Here is a 26,347-nt window from a genome sequence, read left to right as displayed (position 1 = left end):
ATGCTAGTTGTTGTGTGAATACTTTGTTTTCTGTTTTTTTTTTTTTAAATCATGTTATTTATTGTTTTAAAGGATCTGTGAGATATATGCTTTAAGGAGGTTATATTTTGGTATTTCAAGGTTTTATTTCAAGATTTAGAGCTCCTTTTTAGCAGTTCTTGTAGTGTTAGGTTGGTAGTGGCAAATTCTCTTGACATTTGTCTGAAAAAGACTATCTTTCCTTCATTTATGAATTTAGTTTTGCTGGATGCAAAATTCTTGGCTGACAATTATTTTATTTAAAGAGGCTAAAGATAGGACCCCAATCCCTTCTAGCTTATAGGGTTTCTACTGAGAAATCTGCTGTTAATCTGATAGGTTTTCCTTTATAGGTTATCTGAGGCTTTTGCCTAAGGGCTTGTAAGATTATTTCCTTTGTCTTGACTTTAGATGACCCGAGGACTATGTGCCTAGGTGATGATCTTTTTGAGATGAATTTCCCAGGTGTTCTTTGAGCTTCTTGTATTTGGATACGTAGATCTCTAGCAAGGCTAGAGAAGTTTTCCTCAATTATTCCCTCAAATATGTTTTCCAAATGTTCAGATGTATTTTCTTCCTCTAGAACACTAATTATTCTTGGGTTTGGTCGTTTAACATAATCCCAAACTTCCTTGGGGCTTTGATCATTTTTTAAATTCTTTTTTGTCTTTGTTGGATTGGGTTAATATAAAAGCCTTATCTTTGAGCTCTGAAGTTCTTTTCTTCTACTTGCTCAATTCCATTGTTGAAACTTTCCAACATATTTTGTATTTCCCTAAGTGTGTTCTTCACTTCCAGAAGCTGTAATTGTTTTTTATTTATACTATTTATTTCTCTGGAGATTTTTTTTCATCCATATCCTGTATAACTCTTTAAATTTCTTTTTTTTTTTTTTTTTTTGAGACGTAGTCTCACGCTGTTGCCCAGGCTGGAGTGCAGTGGCGCGATCTCGGCTCACTGCAAGCTCCGCCTCCCGGGTTCCCGCCATTCTCCTGCCTCAGCCTCCTGAGTAGCTGGGACTACAGGCGCCCGCCACCGCGCCTGGCTAATTTTTTGTATTTTTAGTAGAGACGGGGTTTCACTGTGGTCTCGATCTCCTGACCTTGTGATCCGCCCGCCTCGGCCTCCCAAAGTGCTGGAATTACAGGCTTGAGCCACCGCGCCTGGCCTAACTCTTTAAATTTCTTTCAGTTGGTATTCATCTTTCTCTGGTGTCTCCTTGAGTAACCTAATAATTGACCTTCTGAATTCTTTTTCTGGCAATTCAGAGATTTCTTCTTGGTTTGGATCCATTGCTACTATGCTAGTGTGATCTTTTGGGGATGTTAAAGAACCCTGTTTTGTCATATTACCAGAATTGTTTTTCTGGTTCCTTCTCATTTAGGTATAGACTATGTCAGAGGAAAGATCTGGGGCTCAAGGGCTGCTGTTCAGATTCTTTTGCCCCACAGGGTGGTCCCTTGATGTGGTGCTCTTCCCTTCCTCTAGGAATGGGGCTTCCTGAGAGCTGGACTGCAGTGATTGTTATTGCGCCTCTGGGTCTAGCGACCCAGTAGAGCTACTGGGCTCTGAACTGGTATTAGAGAGTGTCTGCAAAGAGTCCTATGATGTGATCTGTCTTCAAGTCTCAGTCATAGACATCAGTTCCTACTCTGATGGAGGTGGCAGGGGAGTGAAGTGGACTCTGTGTGGGACCTTGGTTGTAGTTTTGTTTAGCGTGTTGGTTTTCTCGAATTCCAGGTGTGCTGGCAGTAAAGCTGTCATGTGGTCAGACTCAGGACCTCTGGTTAGCCAGGATGTTACAGGTGGTGGAATCAGCTGTTGTTTTTTCCTTTCTTGGAAAGGAAGTGATGCTCAGCCAGGAGGTGATGCTTTCAAGACAGCATCAGCTACAGTAGTATCAAGAGGATATAAGCTTGCCCTAGGGTTGCCTGGATAAGCATTTGGGTTTCTCAGGCAGTGGGCAGGGCCATAGAGCTCCCAAGAGATTATGTCTTTTCTCTTCAGTTACCAGGATGGGTTGAGAAAGACCATCAGGTGAAGGCAGGGTTAGGCGTGTCTGAGTTCAGACTCTCTTTGGGTTGGGCTTGTTGTGGCCGCTGTGGGGGATGGGGGTGTGGTTCTCAGGCCAATGGAGTTATGTTCCCAGGGAGGTTATGGCTGTCTCTGCTGCGTCATACAGGTTACCAGGGAAGTGAGGGAAAGCCAGCAATAACAGGCCTTACCTGCGCACTCCCACGCAGCCAGAAGGGCCAGTCTCACTCTCACCATGAGCCACCCATAGCACCATGTTTATATCCAGACAGTGTGCGCAGCACTGAGATTTTGCCCCAGGCTACAAGTCTCCCCACTGATAAAGCAATCAGGGCTTTCAGGCTTCACCCCTCTCCGTCTGCCTTGGCTTCTGTGCTTCTATCTGCATTTCCTCTTTGCCACCTCCCCTATACTCCCCAGTCCAGGAAAATTCGTGTTCAGCTGCAAGTTTCATTCTCCCTGTGGTCCTTCCCCAATTCCACTGGCAGCCCTCCCCAAGGACCCCTGTGAGATAAAGTCAGAAATGGCTTCCTTGGTGGCCAGGAGTGCCTGCAGGCTCTTCTCGCCACTTGTTCTACTTTTGTATTTCGCTCAGCTCTCTAAATTCATTTCAGCTCTAGGTAAAGTTAAACCCTTCTCCCATGATCTGGATTTTCAGGTTCCCCAGTGGACTTTCCCCCCTCACACTTCAGGCACAGATTTTCCTCTGTCTCATGGAATTTGCAGCAGCAAGCTGCTTTTTTCAAAGGATCTGTGAATTCTTTTGGTTTTCCTGGAATGTTCCTGTGGCAGTTCTCAGAGCAAAAGTTCACGATGTGAGTTTCCAGGCACTGTTCTGTCAGTCCAACTGGGAGCTGCAAGTTAGTCCTGTCTCCTATCCACCATTTTCCAAAATCAGCATATTGAGGAGATATCTGCATTCCTACGTTTACTGCAGCACTATTCACAATAGCCAAGATATGGAATTAACCTAATTGTCCATCAACAGATAAATGGATAAAGAATATGTGGTATATATACACAATGGAATATTATTCCACCATAAAAAAGAACAAAATCCTGTCATTTACATCAACATGGATGGAAATGGATGGACCTTATGTTAAATAAGCCAGATTCAGAAAGACAAATAACACATGTTCTCACTCATATTTGGGAGCTAAAACAATTGATCCCATAGAAGAAAAGAGTGATTGTAAAAATATATTACAAAATTAAATACAAATTTAAAAAAATAAAGAAGAGTGGAATGGCAGTTACCAGAGGCTTGGAGGGATAGAAGGGACTGGGCAATAGAAAGAGATTGGTTAATGGGTACAAAATTATAGTTAAATAGGAGGAATAATTTCTCATGTTCTACAGCACAATAGGGTGACTATGGTTAAGAACAATTCATTGTGTATTTCAAAATAGCTAGAAGACAGAATTTTGAATGTTTCTAACACAAAGAGATGATAAATGCTTCAGATCATGGATATTCCACTTAATCAGATTTGATCATTACACATTTGTATGCTTGCATCAAAATATCACCTGCACCCCATAATGTACAACTATTATGTATCCATATAATTATTCTTTAAAAAGCCCACCAAATTTCTTTTTGGTGGTAGAGTTCAGTTTCAGCACTATTAGTTCTTCCTAAACTTAGCCACGCTGATAAAACATTTACTTCAGACAAGTCCTGAGATGCGATGTCTAAAGCCGAACAGAAACAGTATAAATTAGTCATATCAAAACCTGTTAATCTTTTCTGAAATTGTGACTCCATTTGCATCAAATACTACTACAAGTCTCAGTGTGGCCTGTTATTTGGCACTGGAGTGATCAACACTGGTTTGCCTGAGACTGAGGGGTTTTCTGGGATGTGGGACTTTCACTGCTAAAACCAGGACAGCACTGAGCAAACTGGAATGGCTGGCTATCCTACTCAGCACTCAAATATTTGCTGAATGAAAGACAAATCTAATTCTATTAAATATGTGACACTTCAACATGAGAAATGGGTAGAGCCTTCAGTTGTCATTTACTCAATTTTCCCAACCAATTTGAATCTTGAAAACTGGCACTTCCTTGAACAAGGAATTTTAAATTCTTTATGTTAAGATGCCTGTGTATCATCTACAATCAGATGACACCATAATTTATATCCCCAGCCTAGTCTCTCCTTTGGGGTTGTAAACTCATATATCCAACTGCTTGACATCTCTACTTGAATATTTGACAGCAAATTAGTCACAATTGTCCAAAGACAGGTGGTGGTTTCTCCCTTAAAACCTGCTACCCTCCAAGGCTTCTCTATCTCAAATAATGATACTCCCATCCAATTAGCTGCTTAAACCAAAACATAGATAAGTCCCTGATTCCTTCCTTTCCCTTATATCTTACATCTAAATCACCAGCAAGTCCTGTTGATTCTGCCACAAAAAGAAATCCTGGATCCATCTACTTCTCTCCATCTCCACCATCAGTACTTAATTCAACAAATCTTTATTGAATGCCTAACATTTCTAAGGTACCAGCATTATTCCAGGAGCTAGCAACACAAGGAACAGAAATGACAAAAAGCCCTGCCTTCATGGACCTTACACAAACCACTACCATTTCTTATTTAGACTAACATAATAAGCTTTCTAACTGGTCTCCCTGCTTCATCCCTTGTCCCCATCCCACCACCTCCAAGAATTCTCTTTACAGCAAGCTGGAATAATCTTCAAAAATATTTTTCCCTACTTAAAACTTTCCAGACTGGGCACGGTGGCTCACGCCTGTAATTCCAGCACTTTGGGAGGCCAAGGCGGGCAGATCACCTGAGGTCAGGAGTTCGAGACCAACCTGACCAACATGGAGAAACCCCATCTCTACTAAAAATACAAAATTAGCCAGGCTTGGTGGCATATGCCTATAATCCCAGCTACTTGGGAGGCTGAGGCAGGAGAATCGCTTGAACGCAGGAGGCGGAGGTTATGGTGAGCCGAGATTGCATCATTGCACTCCAGCCTGGGCAACAAGAGCGAAACTCCATCTCAAAAAAAAAAAAAAAAAAAAAAAAAAAAAAAAAAAAAAAATTCCCAATGGCTTCTCATCTCACTTAGAATAAAGTCTAAGTCTTTTGCCACAGTCCTCAAGACCCCACGTGTCCTGGTCTCTGCCTCCCTATGCAGCTTATTTCTGTTTCACGGTTACTCCTGCAGGAAATCCTTTACACACATTAATCCTTCTGTCTGAAATACTCTTACTTGAGAGTTTCAGGTACCTGAGATCTTTCAAGTCACAGCTCAAATGTCATCTCCTCAGAGAGGCCTTCCCTGACCACTACCTGCCATGCAAAGTACTTTTTATTCTATTACCTGGTCTTATTTTCTTCTTTGCACTCATCTTGTTTTCACATCTACTGGCTGTTTAAACTATTAGAAATGTAAGCTCCATGTGAGATGGGACTATATCTACTACTTTGTTCACTACTGTTACTTCAGGGACTGAAATGGAACCTGGGGAGGCAAGCAGAGAGGCACGAAGGAAACTGAATCTTACATAGCAGCTCAGCATCTCTCTTTAACAATTTCTACGATTGCCTATTCTAACTACTACTGACTACTGAGTCTCTGTAACCTGTTCAAATTCTTTCAACACTCTACAAAGGAGAACTAGTTAAGGAAATACACATAAAGAAAATTCAGAATCTTAATAACTACTTTCAATGTGTCATAAAATTAAACTACACCACAAGATTCCAAAAGGTAACACCAAAATATTCGTTTGAAGTAAACAAAAAAACATACTGAGACTCCTCTCCTGTCACAGAAGAAACCCCTTCTGTGTGGTAACTGAACTCAGTTTTTCTGTTTACTTCAGACTCTTTTCATTTCCTACTAGAGACAGGTAGCTAGAGCTATTAGTATTCACGTGTGCTCACAAATCAGGTTTTTGCTAAAAGCCTAAAGTGAACCACATTTGGTCCTGGGGTTGCATGTTTGACCCTCCCTTCTTCTCAAGAATTAAGACTCGTAAGAATTTCTCTGTGGAGCGTTGTTATACTTTACTGAAATTTTAAACTATACTTGCTGTGATTTTTAAATGTCCAATCAGTGAAGAAACAACTATTTCTACTGATTCCCAAAATGATAAATTAAAAAACATTATCTTATTCAAACAATTATTCACCAACATGATAACGACTGCTTTGTGCGTGAAGAGGGGAGAGGAAATCCTCGAACATACTTACCTCTTCAAAGCCCATTTCAAATAAACATTCAACAGCTCCTCTGACAGGCAAGAGTCTAGTAGAAAAAGCTGTGTTTCCAATCCGGATAGATCTATATTTTTCATCATTAGGGTTTCTGACAAAAAACAAAAGTTTGATTATATATGGTAATTTATATTTTTCATAGTGTTTTTGTATTCCTTTTAATATTTTATACTGGCTACATTCCTACATGGTAGCATAGGCTTGAACTTCAAATAAATAGGAAGCAGTCTGGAAAAGTAGTTCAATTTTGTGACTCTTACTTCAGTACACATCTAGCACCACCTCACTGTTTAATTTCACACCTCATAATATTAATGCTGCCACAAAGAAAATCCATGTGACATATTAATTCTGTGCTGTTAAGTCTAGACACCTTAATGAGTCTTTTAGGCTGTTTAAAAAAAAATCCATGTAATCTCTGAACAGGGGCAAAAAATTTTATCTGTTTTGTTCTGATGAATCTTCATCATATAGAATGGTGCCTGGCACATAGATGGTGGTTAACAAATATTCGTGAAATGAATGAAAGAAACTAAAAAGTTATATAAAAACAGATCACGGCTGGGTGCAGTGGCTCATACCTGTAATTCCATCACTTTGGGAGGCTGAGGCTGGTGGATCACGAGGTCAAGAGACTGACACCATCTAGGCCAACATGGTGAAACCCTGTCTCTACTAAAAATACAAAAATTAGCTGGGCGTGGTGATGCACAGCTCTAGTCCCAGCTACTTGGTAGGAGGTAGGAGAGTCGCTTGAACCTGGGAGGCGGAGGTTGCAGTGAGCTGAGATTGTGCCATTGCACTCCAGCCTGGGTGACAGAGCAAGACTCCGTCTCCAAAAAAACAAAACAAACAAACAAAACAGGTCATAGTTCTTCAAAGACTTTACTTTCAACAAACATGACCTAGGTATACCTTTATAGTCACTTGATTTTCTTTCTTCCCTAAATCAGTGATTGTTCTTACTGTAAGTGAAAACAGTAAGTTACATTCTGTGCTGTTAAGTTTAAGGTACATTTTTTTTTTTGAGGTGGGGGGTCTCCCTTCAGTTTAAAATACATTCTTTTTTTTTTGAGAGGGGGTCTCGCTCTGTTGCCCAAGCTAGAGTGCAGTGGTGTAACCTCGGCTCACTACAGCCTCTGCCTCCTGGGTACAAGCAATTCTCCCACCTGAGCCTCCCAAGTAGCTGGGATTACAGGGGCGCGCCACCGCTCCTGGCTAAGTTTTGCATTTTTTAAGTAGAGACGGGGTTTTACCATGTCAGCCAGGCTGGTCTCGAACTCCTAACCTCAGGTGATCCACCTGCCTCGGCCTCCCAAAGTGCTGGGGATTACAGGCGTGAGCCACCGCACCTGGCCCAAGACACATTCTCAACACAGTACAGCAATAAAAGGAAGATATAAATTTCTTTTACCATAATTAAGATTTTGAATAGCATACTTGAGACAAGAAACCAGCACATGAAAAGTTTTGGTTTGAGATTTTTAATTACTTTGATAAATCAGAAGAATTGTTTGAAAAAAACATTAAAAGAACATAAGGTTAAGATAAAGACAGTATTATATACAAAAGACTCTCAGAACATAGTTTAGGATGATAACTTTCATATCTGACACCAACTGCCTTAAAGTGATAGGACTTCTTTAAGTACTATGTTAAGGAGGATTCTGAGGCAGTGTCTGGGATCCACAGGAAGATGTACTTCCATAAGAAGCCATCAGCCTGGGGTATGGTATGGTGAGTAGGCAAATGCTAGCAAATGACTTATCAACTTTGTCCTATCTACACATGTTCCATAGGTATTCTGACATAAAAACAAAACCAAAAAGCAAATATTTTAATTTTATAAGTTTTAACAAATTTTGCATTTGTTTTTCACCAGTCAACTACCTATTGCCAAATGTCATAAATACTCAATGAATGTTTTTAAACTTTTCCCTAATTTCAAAAATCATGTAAGTTTATTACAGAATATTCAGAGACAAAAGCTCGAAATAGTGCTATTCAAAATGTCCACAGATTGGTGCTAATCTACAAATTATTTGCTACCCATATGCAAGAAGTACAGAAATCTTTTGTTTGTTTACAAGGGCATAAAAATGAAGCAAGAAGTACAGAAATGGAATGTTTGGTATATAGCAATTTGATACTGCCATGAAATTTTCAGTGTATTTTACAAAAGTTATTGGTCCATAAGGGATTGGAAATTAAAACAAAAACATTGTTCTTTACTGTATGTAATTTGAGAATCACGGATGGTTGTTAAATACAAAGAAAATTTTATTCTCAACTCTTTATTCTGTGTATTAGATTAGGGTTTCTCAGTCTCAGCACCATTAACACGTGGGACCTTTTCTTAGTGGAGTTTCCTTGAGCACTACAGAACATTCAGCATTCCTGGCTTCCATGCTACACTGTGTTACAAGTGAGCCTCTCTTTCTTACCACTTAAGAAAACTGAACTATAAAATAATCCTACATTTATCAAAGCTAGTTTTAGATAAATGAGGCATCTTTTCCTGACACTCAATGTATTTCACAGGGTGATAAACATGTCAGTACCACCAGGATGATATAACCTACTGGTTCAAAACTGCTTGAGCTATTTTAATCTATTCTTTTCCTTACAGCTTTCAGATCTCTACATGCTCGGTCTTTCTCTGGGCGAATTTTCTAGTTTCTTCCTTCTTTCACAATTGTTTAAAAATTCTTATAAAATACACATCAGTTCTCATATAGTTTGGTTTGTTTTGTTTTTAAAAAACAAAGTCTTGCTCTGTCACTCCAGCTGGAGTGCAATGGCACTATCAAAGCTCATTGCTGCTTAGAACTCCTGGGTTCAGCAATCCTCCTGCCTCAGTCTCTGAAGCAGCTAGGACTACAGGCAAGCCACCACACCTGGCTATTTTTTTTTCATGAAGAGATGGGGTCTCACTGTGTTGATCCGGCTGCAATCCTTCCACCTGGGGTGTCCTAAAGCCCTGGTATTACAGGCGGGAGCCACTTCGACTGGCCTTTGTTATTTTGATATATGTTGCTTCCATTTAACTATTGATATACAATATAGATTTTCCTCCTTAATTTCTAGTGAGATTTATTTATTTATTTATTTTTTGAGAAAGGATCTCACTTTGCAACCCAGGCTAGAATGCAGTGGCATAATCATGGGCTCAAGCCATCCTCCCACCTCTGCCCACCAAATAGCTGGGACTACAGGTGTCTGCCACCACGCTTGACTTATTTATTTATTTATTTTTAATTTAATTTTTTTTGTGGGGGACGGAGTCTCGCTCTGTCGCGCAGGTTGGAGTGCAGTGGCCGGATCTCAGTTCACTGCAAGCTCCGCCTCCCGGGTTTACCCCATTCTCCTGCCTCAGCCTCCCGAGTAGAGTAGCTGGGACTACAGACACCCGCCACCACGCCCGGCTAGTTTTTTGTATTTTTTTTTTGTAGAGACGGGGTTTCGCCATGTTGCCCAGGCTGGTCTCTAACTCCTAAGCTCAAGTAACCCGCCCACCTTGGCCTCCCACAGTGCTGGGGTTACAGGAGTGAGCCACCGTGCCCAGTGAGCAATTTTATTTTTATATCATCTGTGGACCTCACATTAATCTATTTTTCTCAGTAAAAGAATACTGCAAACAGGGTCCAGCAATGACAGTCACATCCAGTTCCTCAAATTCTATCTTTTTTCTTATTAAATATGTTGAGTAAACTGACCATGGTTTTGTGCATAGATTGATACCAAAGGCCTCACCCTGAAGCCCTCAAAAACTTAGAGGGCTGTAGGGACTTTAGACTTCAAACCCATCATATCCTCTTTCCTATCCCTGGAAAAGCAACGCACAAAGACTTTCTTAAACTCTTCTCAGCATTATTCCAGCGTGTCCACTATCCTTTGAGCTCACTGCCACACCCCTCATCTTTCAGAATCTTGAACCCGGGAGGCGGAGGTTGCAGTGAGTCAAGACTGCGCCGCTGCACTCCAGCCTCATCAACAAGAGCAAACTCCGTCTCCAAAAAAAAAAAAAAAAATCAGAAACAAGCCATTAGTAAACATTCCTAATGAAGATTATGATGTTAAATGTCATTATTTGCATGCAAAGGTTTCCTCCTCAAGCTAAACCTCAGCATTTTCGGTTTCACTAGATTTAAAGCAGAAGTGAGTCTTCATTACAAGGGCACCTCTTTTTTCTGACTAGTGGGGTTTAAATAGCTTGGTGGCTTTCCAGGCGGTAAGTCCCAGCTAATGGGCTCTGGAGAACCCAGCCTATCAGTTCATTTATGGAGTCCCTTGGCATCCTTGTACTGTGAAGAGCTGTAAGGCCCCAAAGGGTGAAAAAGGTGAGTTGAGAAGGTGTCACAGAGCACGAAGGAGGTCCCCACACAGGTCACAATTATGTAGCTGTGAACAGGCTATATGTTGCATCCTTCATAGCATCTGCCACAAAATAAGGGCTCAACATATTTTCCCTTCAATTTACTTTAAACATCATTACCATTGCCTAAATGAAATATTACTGACATGGATTTTAAAAACTGCACATGTAACTAATGTCTAAAATTGGGTCACATGAAACATAACCTTGAAACTGAGAAGAATTTCCTCTTAGACTTCATGATAATTTACCAACCACTTAATGCACCAGGGGCTGAGGGGAACAGAGAACCTAATTAATTAATCACGGTGACCTGATAAATGAGGTAACATCACTAAAGCAAGTGGCGCTCTTTTAACCTCAGTTCCATTTCCCTCCCCCAACACCATGTCTCTCCGTTAAGACACATCATTTGATCTGCAGAGTTGAGGTGGGTACTCATTCAAAATGAATAATCAAACTTGCCCCCCAATTCCCGAAATCTACAAGGTCCCCTAGACCTCTAGAAGTGCAATTTTGCTGACAGGAAAATGAAGCAAATTACTCTCATCCAAGGCGATTACCTCCACGAATTCTTAAAGAGTTTATATAGTAGAGTCCAGGTATTAATATAAAAACCGTAACTTCAAAATACTATAATGCTTCGATCAACAAAAGTGGACAGAAGAAAACATTAAAAATTTTAAAACCCACTACTTCAGAAGCATTATGCTTTAGTACTCGGATAGTCTCAACATGGGAAGAAAACATCACTTTGTCAGTGACTAACTTCTGGTAAGTATGTGGAAATGTAAGCCACTCCGCTCGAAAAAATGCACGCAGGGGGAATGACACGCGCGGTGCGGTTACGGTTGTGTCCTGATATCTGAGGTCGTTAAACGACGAGAAGAGCGGCAGTGTCCGCAGCACGCCTTCCTACCTCTCCTGCGCCCGGCCCCGCTTCCGGGACTCCAGTCCACCCGCAGCACCCTGACTGCAGGTGCCAAGTCACAACTGCAAAGAAACTTCCTCTTCTCGAGCGGGGGTGGGACTTGGCCGGGTCCCGAGGCCCCTGGCTGGCGGGCTCGGACGTTAGGAGCAGAACCAGCTCCAGGTCCCGGTCTGTCCGGGTGTCGCTGCCCTCCGAAGCTCAGGCCGGACGCCCCCAGTCCCTGGCCGAGCAAGGCGCCGCGGCCCACCCACCCCGGTACCCGCCGTTCGACCCCTTTGCCCTGCACCTGAGGATGTTGTCAGCATAGGTGAGCAGCAGCTTGGAGGCCTCCAGAAAGGTCTCCGGGGTGTTCTGGCAGAGCTCGGCCACGGCCGGGGACGCCGAGCCTGAGGAGCTGCCCAGCGCCGCCGCCGCCATGCTTGAGCGCCAGCGGCCGCCGCCGCCCCTCGCGCTCCGTGTCCCACACTGAGCAGGCGCTTCAGCGCGCAGCGGCTACCGCAGCCACCGGGAGGGGCGGGGGCGGGGCCTGGGGCGGGGTCGGGGGCCTGGGGCGTGAGCAGGGCAGCTCGGCTGGGAGCTACTGCTGCCCCTTCGGGAGGGGCGAGGGGCTGTTCGGAGCAACGTGGGGGGGCCTCGGCCGGCTGGGGCGAGGTGCTTCGACCCAGGGTTGGGGCCTGGTCGTACAGGTTGGGGAGGAGTTCCGCAGGGAGGGCGGGGCCTGGGCGCCGGGGCTGAGGGGCGTGGGGCTGGAGGAGGGGGTTGTCGAGTCCTTAGGACGGATGAGCTCGGCTGGAGGGGAGGTCGGCTTTAGTCTAGAGGTACCGGGAGAATAGTGCTGGCACGTGCCTCTCAGAAACCCGGATCCCTCTGCGCCCCGGGGCCAGCCTAATCGATCCAGCTATTAAGGTGGAGAAACCGCATGTACCTCTCTCCTTTCCCCACAAATAAAACGACCTTAGCGCCTTCACTTCGCAGATTGTCAGGACGTTCTACATAGATGTGGATGAAAGACCCCAGAAGGAAGGAGCAACAAACGTCAAAAACAAAACCATGGCTATAAACTCTGCTGGGTTTGTTACGTGGATTCTTTTCAGAATTTGGCGAATGACTGAAAATCTAAGTCCCAGCTCAACTAGTATATGATTCCTCTGTAAGGAAGTGTATTTTTAAACCATAGGTTGCAACGTAATAATGGGTTGTGGATTCGGTTTACTGCGTGGTGACCAGCGTAAAACACATGCATAATAATTACGCGATATTATAGAATGTCGGGGGCGGGAAGGGAAGAAAATAAAAATTTGCATCCCACACAGTAAGGGTAAGTATTATTTTGTGACTTGTTTTTTAGGTATATCATATGATCAAGGTCTTTTATTCCTCTTAGAAGATGCATCCCTAACTACTTTAATCCAGTCTCTGCCCCACCATGTCCTTGAAAGTGTACTTTACCACTGGCTTCCTTCTTTGCAGAAATCCCTTTTCAACCTCACCAAGTATTTGTCTTGACTTTATTTCTTAAGATAAGTGATTTGCCTGAATAACTTCTTTTACATTTCTTGATGTTTCATCTGTTGGCTTTTAAGACTTGAAATTTTCTTCCAGAATCTCCGAGCAAGACCCTAAGCTATGCCAATCCACTTCAATGACTATTCGTCTCCCAGATATACGTACGCTTTTAATAAATATGTAGATCTTTGGACCAGCTTCCAAGTATGGTGTGTTCAACAGAAAGTAGTATGTTGCTAGCTTCTGTAACTAAAATTTTCAGTGGCTTAACACAAGAGTAATTTCTTTCTGGCTCATATAACAGTTTAATAATGCAGGTGTCATAATGTCAGTGGACCCAGTCTCCTTCCATCCCTTAGAACAGGGGTCAAGAAACATTTTTCTGTAAAGGGCCACATAGTAAGTGTTTTAGGCTTTGTGAGCCATAAGGTCTGTCTCAACTATTTAACTCTGCCTCTACAGTTGTAGCTCCACAGACAATACTTGAAAATAAATGGACATGGTTATGTTCCAGTGAAATTTTATTTACAAATCCAGGCAGCCTGCTTGGACAAAAAAAAAAAAAAGTCACACCTACTTTTAACCACATAAGCCCAGAAATGACATACAGCATTTTCTCTACCATATCATTGCTAAGAATGAGGCCTCATCAAGATAAAAGAGGGTATTTCAGTAAGGCCAGATTTACAAAAAATAAAAATAAAACATAAAAAGATAAAAGGGGAGAGTCTGGGAAATGTAGTCTCCTATAACTACACAATGGATTGGGGGCTTGGGTCTGGGGATATAGCTATCACAAACTTTATTCCTCTTCATTTGGGTTTCTTTTTTCCATTGATACATTTATTTATACTTTACTAATTATATGAGAATAATATATATTATACAGTATTTGTGACTTTTTAAAATGCAACAGATTTTTTTTTTATATTTTTCCAAATAAAAATTTAGGGGCTGGACATGGTGGCTCATGCCTATAATCCCAATACTTTGGGAGGCTGAGGTAGGTGAATCGCTTGAGCCCAGGAGTTTGAGACCACCCTGGGCAACATGGCAAGACCCCATCTCTACCAAAAAAAAAAGATAGGAAGATTGTCTGTATACAAAACACCAAAGTGGAAATGCTCTGGTATTGAAGCAGAGGTGTCAAGTAAAGGGCAGAAAGCTGCTAGCTCAGGCTTCCCTCTGACAGATAGAATGGTCATAGGGTACTTTTGTGGGGGAACAAAATGACTTGTTTATCTCTTCATAATAGTTTGTTTCCTCAACTAAAACGCTATCTCATTGTAAGTTATCATTAGTTTTGTCTTCCCTATTTGATTAAAAGTCTCTTATGCCACCTGTCTCAGACTGCTTTGCACACAGCAGATTCTGAATAAAGAGTTGTTGGTTAATCACTTAATGTAGTCACACAATAGTGAATCCCTATATAAATTCCTGAAAGACTTCAACCCCTCTCCTTGCTAATGGTTTTTATGGAGGTTAACTTTTTAATATCACCAAACCAATCCTGGGAAAAATTTAGAGAGTTCTTTTTTCTGTTTTATTAAAGAATAGCGTTAGCCAGGCGCGGTAGCACGCCTGGAGTCCCAGCTACTTGGGAGGCTGAGAGGCAGGGGAATCACTTGAACCCAGGAGGCAGAGGTTGCAGTGAGCTGAGATCGCCCCACTGCACTCCAGCCTACGCGACAGAGCAGGACTCTCTCTCAAAACGAAGGAAAAAAAAAAAAAAAGAACAATGCCATGATATGTCAACTCTAAAAATGATGTTTTTAATAAAAGTGAAATCCTGGAAAAAAATATCTTTATTTTGGGACAAATATAAATAAATAAAATAAAATAAAAGAACAAGAATTTCAATGCTGATTTAGTACTAGACCATTCTTTGGTTGTTTGAAACAACGATGGGTATAAAAGGTAGGGTAACTTACTCAGCTTTTCTAAAGGAAACGGAAGAATTAGAATATCTCCAACTTGACTGAAGTGGAGGAAGCAGCCAGGAAAATGAGAGACAAAGTCCCTTATTATAATGGATTCCCTTAATAGCTTTATAAATGGCGGTATTCAAAAGAGATTATAGTTACTCAAGAACTTTAACGGAAGTGTTACTAAAGAGTTATTTGGAAGGACTTAAATTTCAGATGATTTTTTTCAAATGGTGATTTCTATGATTTTATGGACTACATTTTTATCACAATATTAATGCTATGGCATTGGTTTTCGCAAAAGTCATTTGGTGAGATATGCACAAAAAGTGCATGTGTACTCTCAAATATAAGGATAAATGTTGATTTATTCATTCCATAATTCACTTATTCATCATATATTTATGAAGTGACTACTAGTTGCTCAGCACTGTGAAGGAGACAAGTATGGTCCCTACTTTCATAGAAGTCATAAGTTTAGAGCAGTGGTTGGACAAGCAACAGCAGCATCAGCAGGAAACTTGTCAGGAAAACAAATTCTGAAGCTCCATCTTTAAAGGTGGGGCCCAGCAATCTGTGTGATAACAAGCCCTTCAGGTGATTTTGATACACAGGAAACTTTGAGAACTACTAGTTTAGAGGGAGGGAAATTTCATTGAGAGCTGCAGTTTCAGTGAGGGGGGACAATTTGAACAGAGGCCTTAAATTGAGAGGTTGAGAAGGTGAGAAAGGAGAGGACTTGCTAGCTGTGAGAGACTCCCCACCCTCCTTAAATCATGTACAGTATCCTAGTAATGTTTCCTTCTCAACATCTCCTACATCTCTCCTTGCCATTGCCCTCAGAGCCTCATCGTGTTGCGTCCATTCTTAACTTTCTTCCTTGTGTCCATTTCCACATCCTTCCAATCCACCCTGCTCATTTGTGCAACAGTGATCTTTCTAAAGCAGCCATCTGATCATGTTGTTCTCCTGGTAAAAAGTTTTCTATGGCTCCCTCTACCCACATTCTAAAGTCAAATGGTGTCAGGAACCAGGCTGGTAACTTAAATATTTTAAGTGGCTTTGTTCAAGACAAAGAGGAGTAAGAGAGACTCCGGTGAAGGGAATGAGAGTTTACCATGTCCTTTCTAGAGGAGTTTAGAATCAATAAAAGAATGTTGCACTCCAAATTATACCATGGAGGCTAGCATATGCTCTCTGAACTACAGGATTAAATCCAAAGTCCTCAGTATGATACCCCAGGCTTTTGTGACCTGGGCCTGTCTTACTCTCATGCTTTTACTGTTGCTTTGTCCCACACTTCAAATTTGACATGGGCCACATACTTAACTGTTTGTGGAAGATACCATGACACTTCATTTCTTCAGGCCTTTGTTCTACTCTTCCTGCCATGATGCCCTTTCCCACCCAATTTACTAGACAAATATTCATTTCCAAGATGTAGTTCAAGGATCATTTCTCTGAAGCCTTTTCTGATTTTACAAGGTAGCACGGACCTCATTGTCCCTTTTGTGTTATAATAGTTCCGCTACAGCACCTGTTTCAGTAGTTTGCACTTACTTGTTTCTAATGGGTTGACCATGAACTTTATTAGACCATGAACTTCTTGAAAGCAAGAGCCATACCTCTACTCATTTTTGCATTCAAACTTCAAGCATTGATAGGAAGAAAATGAATGGTTGTTGACAATACCAAAAGTACAGAGATGAGAAAAGTTAGGGTCAATCAAGACATGTATAGTATGAAAATCAGTTTGCTGGGTGGAAAGCTCAGTAGAGAATGGGAGCCATAACTGGAAAGATAGTTTTGAATCAGATTACAAAGAATTTAAGGCAGACCTAAAAAGTCTTAATAGGAGGGTAGGATAAGCAGAGCCCATTTGAAGATTTTGGTGCAAGAAGACACCATGGGATTGTAGCAGGAAATACGGTACCAAATACGTAAAGCTATAAAATATCATAAAATTTCCCACCCTTTTCCAGATCAAAGGTGATGAGGTAGATACAAAAATGATGGTCTTTTTACTTTTTTGAAAGATTTTAATTTGTCACCTCTTAGCCAAGATGATTTGTGATATTACAAAAGAAATAGCACATTAAAATTGTATGTTTCATATGAGTTCAGCTTCAGAAAAAATATTGTAGGTATTTTCTCACTATTATTTTAAAGACAGCAATGAAAAGAGATCAAGTTTAGGTACTTACTCATCAAGTGTCAGTTTTTTTATAACACATGTGTTTAATTCTTCTTAAAGTAACTCTATTTGTCACTGGATGAGGATCATACTAGAGGTGACTGGTTAGGCCTGGGACGAAGGTCAAACTGGACTTTGCTTAATTATTTTAAACAAAATAGATTTCCAAACTCATTTAAATCCAGGACCAACCTGGAAAAGCTAAGCTTGACTCACATTCTTCTGTAGGGGTAGGAAAGAATGCAGAGGACTCTACTTGGAAACAATGGCTTCAAGAGGCATTGCCCAGAAAGAAACATAAATATGACTAGAAGGTCCAGATGAAGATTCTATGGTCAACCATTTTTCTAAAGAAGAGCAAGGACTAAACACGCCTGGGATAGCATGTGAAAAACAGATGTTCAATGAATACCATCTTGTCGACTTCTTGCCTTTTTTACTTTTTCATGTTGTATTTTCCCTTTATCGATTTGCAATCCGCTCTGAGCAAAGTTAATGAATTTTTCAGACACTTAGAAACAAATGTCTCCAGTGTTACAATGGGTGTGATATTTTTAAGTATTGTCTCGAATCCGGTGATAATTTTTTTTTTAAGTGAAAGAAGTTTATTAGGAAAGTAAAGGAACAAAGAATGACTACTCCATAAGCAGAGCAGCCTGGTGACAACTTTTAAAAAGTAAAAACTTTACTACAAAAACATTTGTTTATTGTAGAAAAGCTTTATTAAATAAAGCTAAGCAAAAATGAGGGAAAGATCACAATCATTATATATCTTGCAGCTCTTTAAAGAATTATTTTTGAAAAAACGGATATATACTGTTTTGTAACTATGTCTCCTAACAAATAGTCTCAACATCTCATTAATAAATATTCACCCATAGAGTTATTTTAAACGGCTGCATGGCATTTGGATGTACCACAAGATACACAACAAATTTCCTGATGTTGGCCATTTTGGTTAGTTCTACTTTACTCACAATTACTAATAACGTTCCGAGCTATAGCAATAACTTTGTGACTGCAGTCATTTCCTTAATTCTTTCTTACAATTCCAGTAGAATACGATGGTGTCCCTTCTCCGACAAAAAGGAATATTTGGGCATTATCACTGGCAAAGAAAAATGCCTTTTTGATGGGTGAAAATGCTATCTCATCGCGTTATTTGCAGGTCCTTAATTATCGGCGAGTCACTGAGGTTCCGAGAGAAGAGTCTCTGCTAAGGCAAACAGCGACCCAGCCGCCTCCCAAGGTCTGACCTCCGCCAAGGTGACGCGGCGTAAAGTCAACCGGCGGAAGGGGAGTCGAACGGGATGCGTGCGCGGGAGCGCGCATGAGCGTGCGCGTGCGCGTGCTCTCGAGCGCGTCATCGCCTAGGACAGTGGCGAGTGTGTCTGGAGCTGTAAACGTGTTACAGGTATCGCTCGCTACCCTCCTCCTTCGACCCTCCTTTCCTCCTTTACAGTCAAATCAAGTCGGGGTTGAATTTCGAGAGGGAAGTCCGAGGACTTAGGGCCTGATTTCTTTTTCTGTCGCCATGCTTCTTCAGTTGTGTACATGTGTGGTGGTGACTGAGAGGCAGTACAGGGAGTGACTACGCCCTATTACTCCCGCCCCTGGCCTTTGTAGTACCCTTGAAGTGATCCACCAGTCCTAACCCCTCCTTCCACAGATGATTCAATTGGAGAAGTTTAGAGGGGTGGAAAGACTCGCCCCCTTCCCCCAGTCGCAAGCTTGGACACAGAGTCTGTTGCCAACCCACGTATCCAGACGCTCAGTCTAGGGCTCTTGGCCCTGGGTGGCGTTTTGAAAAGGCTCGTTATCCTTAATTATTGAAGATTGATAAAGCCCACTTACTTAAGATAATATGCCCTGAAATGTGTTTTCTGTGCCACTGACACCAGAAATGCTATTTAGAAGAAGTTATCAGTAATCCTGACAAAGGATGCTTCCTGCAACTCATATCAGGCTGGAGGTGCCTTTATATTTTTCATTGAATTACTGTTTTGGTGAATCGAATGAATCATCAATTCATTTATTTGTCTTCAAATGTCTGAGGGCACTTACAGTCTAGAAAAGGAGATAAGTTTAAACAGGTAGTTTGATGTTAAGGTATAAATTGAAATTATGTAACATTTTCCCTGTGTTCGTTAGCAGCTCATATCAAGCACCCAAAGGAACACCTTGGATGTCTTTCCTTAGGCCCTTAAGCTATATAAAAGAATACCTCCTAGGTGTGTTGTGGTCTTTTACAGGAATGTGTTTCTGATCATCTGAATCTCAATCATGTCCAATTGCCTGCAAAATTTCCTGAAAATTACAAGCACTCGTCTTCTGTGTTCAAGATTATGCCAACAGGTAACAAGAAGTAAAAGGAAGTTTTTCGGAACTGAGCCAATAAACAGATTGCATAGGCGAGTTGTCATTACCGGTATTGGCTTAGTGACTCCTCTTGGTGTTGGAACTCACTTGGTTTGGGATCGTCTTATCGCAGGAAAGAGTGGAATTGTTTCACTGGTTGGTGAAGAGTATAAGAGTATCCCTTGCAGTGTTGCTGCTTATGTGCCAAGAGGCAGTGATGAAGGTCAGTTCAATGAACAAAACTTTGTGTCCAAATCAGATATCAAGTCCATGTCTTCTCCCACCATCATGGCCATTGGGGCTGCAGAATTAGCCATGAAGGATTCTGGCTGGCATCCTCAGTCAGAAGCTGATCAAGTGGCTACTGGTGTTGCAATTGGCATGGGAATGATTCCTCTTGAAGTTGTTTCTGAAACTGCTTTGAATTTTCAGACAAAAGGTTACAATAGAGTTAGCCCATTTTTTGTCCCTAAGATTCTGATCAATATGGCAGCAGGCCAGGTCAGCATTCGATATAAACTCAAGGGCCCAAATCATGCGGTATCCACAGCCTGTACCACAGGAGCTCATGCTGTGGGAGACTCTTTTAGATTTATAGCCCGTGGTGATGCTGATGTGATGGTGGCTGGAGGTACAGATTCTTGTATTAGCCCTTTATCTCTTGCTGGGTTTTCCAGAGCCCGGGCTCTGAGCACAAACTCAGATCCCAAGTTGGCCTGTCGACCATTTCATCCAAAGAGAGATGGTTTTGTAATGGGAGAAGGTGCAGCTGTGCTGGTGCTGGAAGAATATGAACATGCTGTTCAAAGAAGAGCCCGGATCTATGCAGAAGTTTTGGGCTATGGACTCTCAGGTGATGCTGGTCACATAACTGCCCCTGATCCTGAAGGAGAAGGTGCCTTAAGGTAAAAATGGGTTTTTTCCTTCAAAATATTTCTCCAAATAAGACACTTTAATGGGAGTCCCAAATTAGGGAAAATTGTAGTGTCTGTCCTTGGTGTACCGAATCTCTATTGTTTTAATTTTTAGACTAAACAAGATTATTTAATTCTTTGCTTAAGATATTTGAAGTATTTCAAAGCATTTGAACATCCTTACAAAATTGCATTTGAGTTAAAACCAGTGGAGTTGCGAAAAAGACCATGTGTGCCTTTGCCAACTTTTCACGCCTCCATTTGTGCTTAAGCATCAGTGTGCTCCCTCACAAAGTCCTCTTCTTTGACCCTTCATCAGACTTGGAAAGTAAAGTCACCCCTTCTAGATGTGTCTGGTCTTTGCTCCATTTCAGCAGGATTCTGTTCTTTTCAACAGAATTCTGTTCTTTTCAAGTCAGCACTTCTCAAACTATAATCACCTAGGGATCTTATTTAAAATGCTAATTCTGATTCTGTAGGTCTAGGGTGGTGCTTGAAATTCTGTTTTGTTTTGTTTTTTTAAAGACAGGGTCTCTCTTTATTGCTTATGCTAGTCTTATCTCACTGCAGTCTCTAACTCCTGGGCTCAAGCAATCCTATCACCTCAGCTTCCTGAGTAGCTGGGACTACAGGAATGCACCACTGAGACCAGTTTTTGTTTTTTTTTGTTTTTTTTTTTTTTGTAGAGATGGGGTTTCACTTTATTTCCCAGACTGGGAGATTCTGTAGTTCTAACAGGTGATGGTGATACTGCTGGTTTAAGGACTACATTTAAGTTAACTGTTATAGATTAGTGCTTTTAAAATGAAAATAAAAAAGTCCCTGATAATGTGTTAATAGATAGCTAATAGCTATTAAATCATACTATGTTTTACTTAGTTAAATTAGCCAGAGTTAGCAACCTTTTCTGTAATGGGAAAAATATAGTAAATATTTTTGGCTTTGTGGGCCATGGAGTCTGTCGCAACTAATCCATCTGCCATTGTCATGTGAAAGCAGCCTTAGACAGTATGTAAATGAGTGGGCATGAATGTGTTCCAGTGAAAACTATTTACAAAAATAGGCATCTAGCCAGGGCCATAGTTTACCTACCCCTAAATTATATGTTTGAATTTTTATTTTGTTTTTGTTTGATTGTTTTTCTTTTTTCTTTTTTTTTTTTTTTTAATAGAGTTGGGGTCTTGCTATGTTGCCAGAGCCAGAGCTGGTCTCAAACTCCTGGCCTCAAGCAGTGCTGCCTTGGCCTCCCAAAGTGCTGGGATTACAGGCGTGAGCTATCATGCCTGGCCTACTTTTGAATTTTAGTGAGTAGTTGCTAGTGCTAAAAATATCAAGCATAGTAACAAAATAGATGAAGAAATGGTTATGTTCACAGGAAACCTTTCAGCGTACTTCAAATTATACCCTGAACTGGCTGTTAAGAAATATATATGCACACAAACACACATACATACCTGTATATTTCTCTTAGGAACTAAAGGAAGATGACATCCAAAACGTTTTCAGAGGTTCTTTCAGATATATTTTTTTACTCTTAAGTTTGTTTGGCTTAGATTGCCTTTGTAATTTTTTGTTTAGAATTCTTATGGCCTAAATAAAGAGGATTTTGAAAGGTTATTTGAAACAATGGAACAGTAGATTATTGGGAAGTATGCCAAGTTTTAAATTTAAATGTGAAAAACATCATAATTACAATTCTCATAAAAAATTGCCACACTCCAAAAATCCCTGGAAGAAAAATTATTCTAGTCTTGAGTCAAGATGATATTTTTTCCCCAAGGAAAAATGCCAATGCAAATAAATGAAATTATATTTTATTTGAGATTATACAATCTTGCATTAGCTTGTGTGTTTAACTCTTGGTGATGAACCAGTCCAAGGTAGTGAGTGTGACTCATCATTCCCGTAGAGATGACATCCTAACTCACATGGTAATCCAAGATGGCATTCCATTACTAGAATAAGGGATTCTTTTCATCCAGTGTACTTGGATACCTACATTTGTTTCACATAAGCCATACAGATGAAGAGACTTTTGTTAAAATTAAACTTGGTCCTGATGTCTTTTCTTGTTTTATTAGGTGTATGGCTGCTGCTTTAAAAGATGCAGGTGTACAGCCTGAAGAGATATCCTATATAAATGCACATGCTACTTCCACACCATTGGGAGATGCTGCTGAAAACAAGGCAATCAAACATCTCTTCAAAGACCATGCATATGCCCTTGCAGTTTCCTCAACTAAGGGAGCAACAGGACATCTGCTGGGAGCTGCAGGGGCGGCCGAGGCAGCTTTTACCACATTAGCTTGTTATTATCAAAAACTACCACCTACTTTAAACCTGGATTGTACAGAACCAGAATTTGATCTCAACTATGTTCCACTAAAGGCACAGGAATGGAAAACTGAGAAAAGATTTATTGGCCTCACCAATTCCTTTGGTTTTGGTGGTACTAATGCAACACTTTGTATTGCTGGAATGTAGAACAAATCATTTGTAATTAAATATGAATTTTTAAATGTTATATGTGAAGAAATTATATATTTATACATTGATACCCAGATATCCTTTATGTTAGGGTTTCTCAACCTTGGCACTATTAATATTTGGGTAAGATGATTCTTCGTTGGGAAAAGGGGGATTGTACTGTACATTGTTGGGTGTTTAAGGCCATCCTGATCTCTTAATCTATTCCAATAGCACTCTCTTCCCCAGTTGTGACAACCAAAAGTGTTTCCAGATATTGCCAAATGTTTTCTGGGGGACAAAATAACCGCCATACCCCACCGCCTATGAGAACCATGGATCTATATTTTCCTAATACTTTAGGTCAAACAGTTTTCTATAACATTTGAGCTGCTCCTGTCCCTTTCAACTCCTCTTTGCTAGGCAGGGTTGCTATACTGTAGAACTCCAGGCATACCATTTCCATACAATACATAGGAAGGAATATAACAAAGTTTGCATCAGCATTCTTTGAGTAAAACTGTCAGCCAGTAATGATCTATTTACTCCTTAAACACCTAGCCCTCTTTTCTTCATATTATTCATACTGTAATTCAGTATAATGAAATTTCTCTAAACTCCCAAGCCATCAGTTCTCTGAAAGAAGAAACTGAAATTGATTTGACATTTCTTATTCTTTTTGTCTTTATGTTGGCACCTAGTGATTAACGGAGATAAAAAATCTTTGGGACGTGGAGCAGAAATTGTTCGAGACTCGGGCCACGTCCCCTTGGCTCTCCTCTAACTTTTTTGAAGCTTTGCTAGTTTCCTATGTTTTCCCAACATCCTACTACATGTGTTGGTGGTCCCTCTACCTCTCTGCCTTGTTTTCTCTAAAGCCAAGGGATCTTGTTCATCCCCAGCAGCCTGGAAGTGTTGGTAGAGGGAAGGGAACGTATTCCCCAGAGGCAATACTCAACCAGTGAGGGATGAGGACAGTTGGTGGCTAAGTGCCTCAGCCTCCTTTCAGAAGGGTATCTGTGGTTCTCCACAGTTCTTCCCAGGGTCCCCAGTGAAACAGAGCTTTAGTTACCCACAGTATTAGCTAGCTCTAACACTTGTTCACTGGCTTTTATTTTCCCTTTCCCATCCTCCCTGATTTTTAATCTTGTTCCCAGGAATCACCTCCCAAACAAACCGCTTTTTCTCAGGTTCTGCTTTCTGGGCAACTCAAACTAAGGACGTTTATGTTGTAGTGGGGTTTATATATCACTGGTATAGAGTGAATAGGGGATAAACAGGATGTGTGTATTTCTGCTGAAATGAATAGAGTTTCCCACATTGCAATAGACTGGACACGTTGCCTACCCACTGACTTTCACTGTAGTACTTTATCCCCGTTATGCCAAAGGCTCCAGCTGTGTGTTCATAGAACTATAATCGGTTTTAATTTTCATGAGCACACATTTATTCATTCAACTGAAGTCTGTTGGGTGCTAACATAGACCTGACTTTGTACTGGTCACCAGTGATGAAGAGAGTATGTCAGAGAAGGTTTCCTAAAGGAAACTGAGGCTGTAAGGGTGAAGAGGTCTTAGCCAGGTTGAGGGAGAAGATAGAGAAGGGAGCGTGTTCCAGTCAGAGAATTCAATGTGGGAAGGTTTAGAAGTCACAACATTTGTACTAAACATAGGTACGTATACCCTGAGATGGATTAGGAAATAATGGCAGAAAATCTGGAAAGGCAGGTCACAAATAACTACAAGTTTTGTTCAAGGCAGTGAGGGTAATAGGAAGCCATTTAAGGTTTGGGATGGTGTGATGGCTTTGTAATGTGTCGGTTTGGCTAGGCTGACCTACATTTCACAGCATTCCTTTTATTGTATGTTCTTGGTTAGGGTGGGCCGTAAGAAATTCTTGTGGGAGATTTGGAGGATGGAAGTGAAGCAGCAGCTATTTTGTAGCTCATGCATGTTACTTATCTGTTAGCTCATGTTGGTGTGAGACTGGCTGAGCCTTCAACTGCTTCACCTTTCCCTGGATCCTCTGTCAGTTTCCCTGACTCCTGGACCAGGTGTGTGTTTAGTTCCATGATAATGAAGGACCTGACCTTCTGCCTCATACCACCAAAGTCAGAGGCCATGAGAACTGACAGATTTCTTTCTGTCACTTTGTGGATTCCATCTTGTTACTGGAATTTACATCCATCTTCCCTTCCCAACTGCCTGCCCTGTGGACTTCAAACTCCATCATCGGAAGATAACAGGTGAACATAACTGCATTACAGAAACTAACCTGTTCTCACAATTGTGTGGTTACACAAACTGTCAAATTCCTGTAGCAGATATCTATATCTGTCTTAGTGGTTCTATTTCTCTGAGTCAACACTGACTGATACATGTGAAGAAGAAGGGGTTATTGGGGCTGACATAATCATATTTTCTTTTAGAAACATCAGCCTGGCTGCAGAGTGAAGAACAGCTGGGAAGGAAGCTTTATTCCCATAAGGGAATACAGTCAGACGGTGTTGCAAAATGTAGGTAAGAAAAGATGGTGGCCTGGATGAAGAAGAATATTTTGACCCAAGTTTCTTCCAAAATTGAAAATCATGTGTTTTTAAAAAATCAACTTTACCAGGGCATAATTTATATATAAAATACATTTATATGCCATTTTAAGTATATAGGTCAATTAATTTTGATAGAAGTATGCACACACATGGAACCACCACCTCAGTCAAAGAACATTTCTGATACCCCAAAATTCTTTTTGCCCCTTTGCAGTCAGTGCCCCCAGCTCCAGAAAATCACTGAAGAACTTTCTGTTACTATAGGTAAGATGTACTTTTCTAGAATTTTAAATAAGCGGAGTCATACAGAATATAACCTTTCGTGCCTGCCTTCTTATAATATTTTTGAGGTTTATCCATGTTATTGTGTCAGTAATTCATTTCTCTTTTATTGCTGAATTTTAAAAATTCTTTTTTTTTTTTTTTTTTTTTTGAGATGAAGTTTCGCTCTGTTGCCCAGGCTGGAGTGCAATGGCACAATCTCAGTGCACTGCAACCTCTGTCTCCCGGGTTCAAGCAGTTCTCTTGCCTTAGCCTCCTGAGTAGCTGGGATTACAGGCACCTGCCACCACGCCCGGATAATTTTTGTATGTTTAGTAGAGACGGGATTTCACCAATTTGACCAGGCTGGTTGCAAACTCCTGACTTCAGGTGATCCACCTGCCTCAGCCTCCCAAAGTGCTGGGATTACAGATGTGAGCCACCACGCCTGGCCCTAAAAATTCTTTAATCAGTATAGATACCCTTGACTTTTACTCTTTCCTTAATCCCTACTTAGCTTATTTTTTTTAACTTTTTACCATCACTGTTTTTTTTTTTTTTTTTTTTT

At 41.0% G+C, this 26,347-nt stretch overlaps 2 protein-coding genes across 5 annotated transcripts in view; one reads left to right on the top strand and one right to left on the bottom strand.

Annotated features, from left to right (window-relative positions):
* NGLY1 (N-glycanase 1) overlaps positions 1-12,126 on the bottom strand; it is a 67,744-nt gene extending 55,618 nt beyond the window's left edge. For 2 of the 3 annotated variants that reach the window (XM_050779460.1, XM_050779462.1), the window contains exons 1-2: positions 11,894-12,063; positions 6,278-6,392 (exon numbers count right to left, since the gene is read on the bottom strand). In XM_050779460.1, the coding sequence (XP_050635417.1) occupies positions 6,278-6,392; positions 11,894-12,024 (246 nt within the window). In that variant the 5' untranslated portion in view covers positions 12,025-12,063. Of the gene's footprint in view, positions 1-6,277; positions 6,393-11,893 lie in introns of all 3 variants that reach the window. The other variant, XM_050779459.1, reaches the window with a different exon arrangement.
* Positions 1-23,028, top strand: part of OXSM (3-oxoacyl-ACP synthase, mitochondrial) — a 488,173-nt gene extending 465,145 nt beyond the window's left edge. The window contains exons 2-5 of one of the 2 annotated variants that reach the window (XM_050779493.1): positions 11,664-11,914; positions 18,401-18,646; positions 19,485-20,495; positions 22,586-23,028. In XM_050779493.1, coding sequence (XP_050635450.1) covers positions 19,516-20,495; positions 22,586-22,988 — 1,383 coding nt within the window. In that variant the 5' untranslated portion in view covers positions 11,664-11,914; positions 18,401-18,646; positions 19,485-19,515 and the 3' untranslated portion in view covers positions 22,989-23,028. Of the gene's footprint in view, positions 1-11,511; positions 11,915-18,400; positions 18,647-19,484; positions 20,496-22,585 lie in introns of those variants that run through there. The other variant, XM_050779491.1, reaches the window with a different exon arrangement.
* Positions 23,029-26,347: the final 3,319 nt, after the last annotated feature.

This window comes from Macaca thibetana, chromosome 2 (assembly GCF_024542745.1).
Source record: "Macaca thibetana thibetana isolate TM-01 chromosome 2, ASM2454274v1, whole genome shotgun sequence".
Taxonomy (NCBI): Eukaryota; Metazoa; Chordata; class Mammalia; order Primates; family Cercopithecidae; genus Macaca; species Macaca thibetana.
Note: the sequence above shows the minus strand (reverse complement) of the source record. Positions and strands in the feature narration are given on the sequence as shown.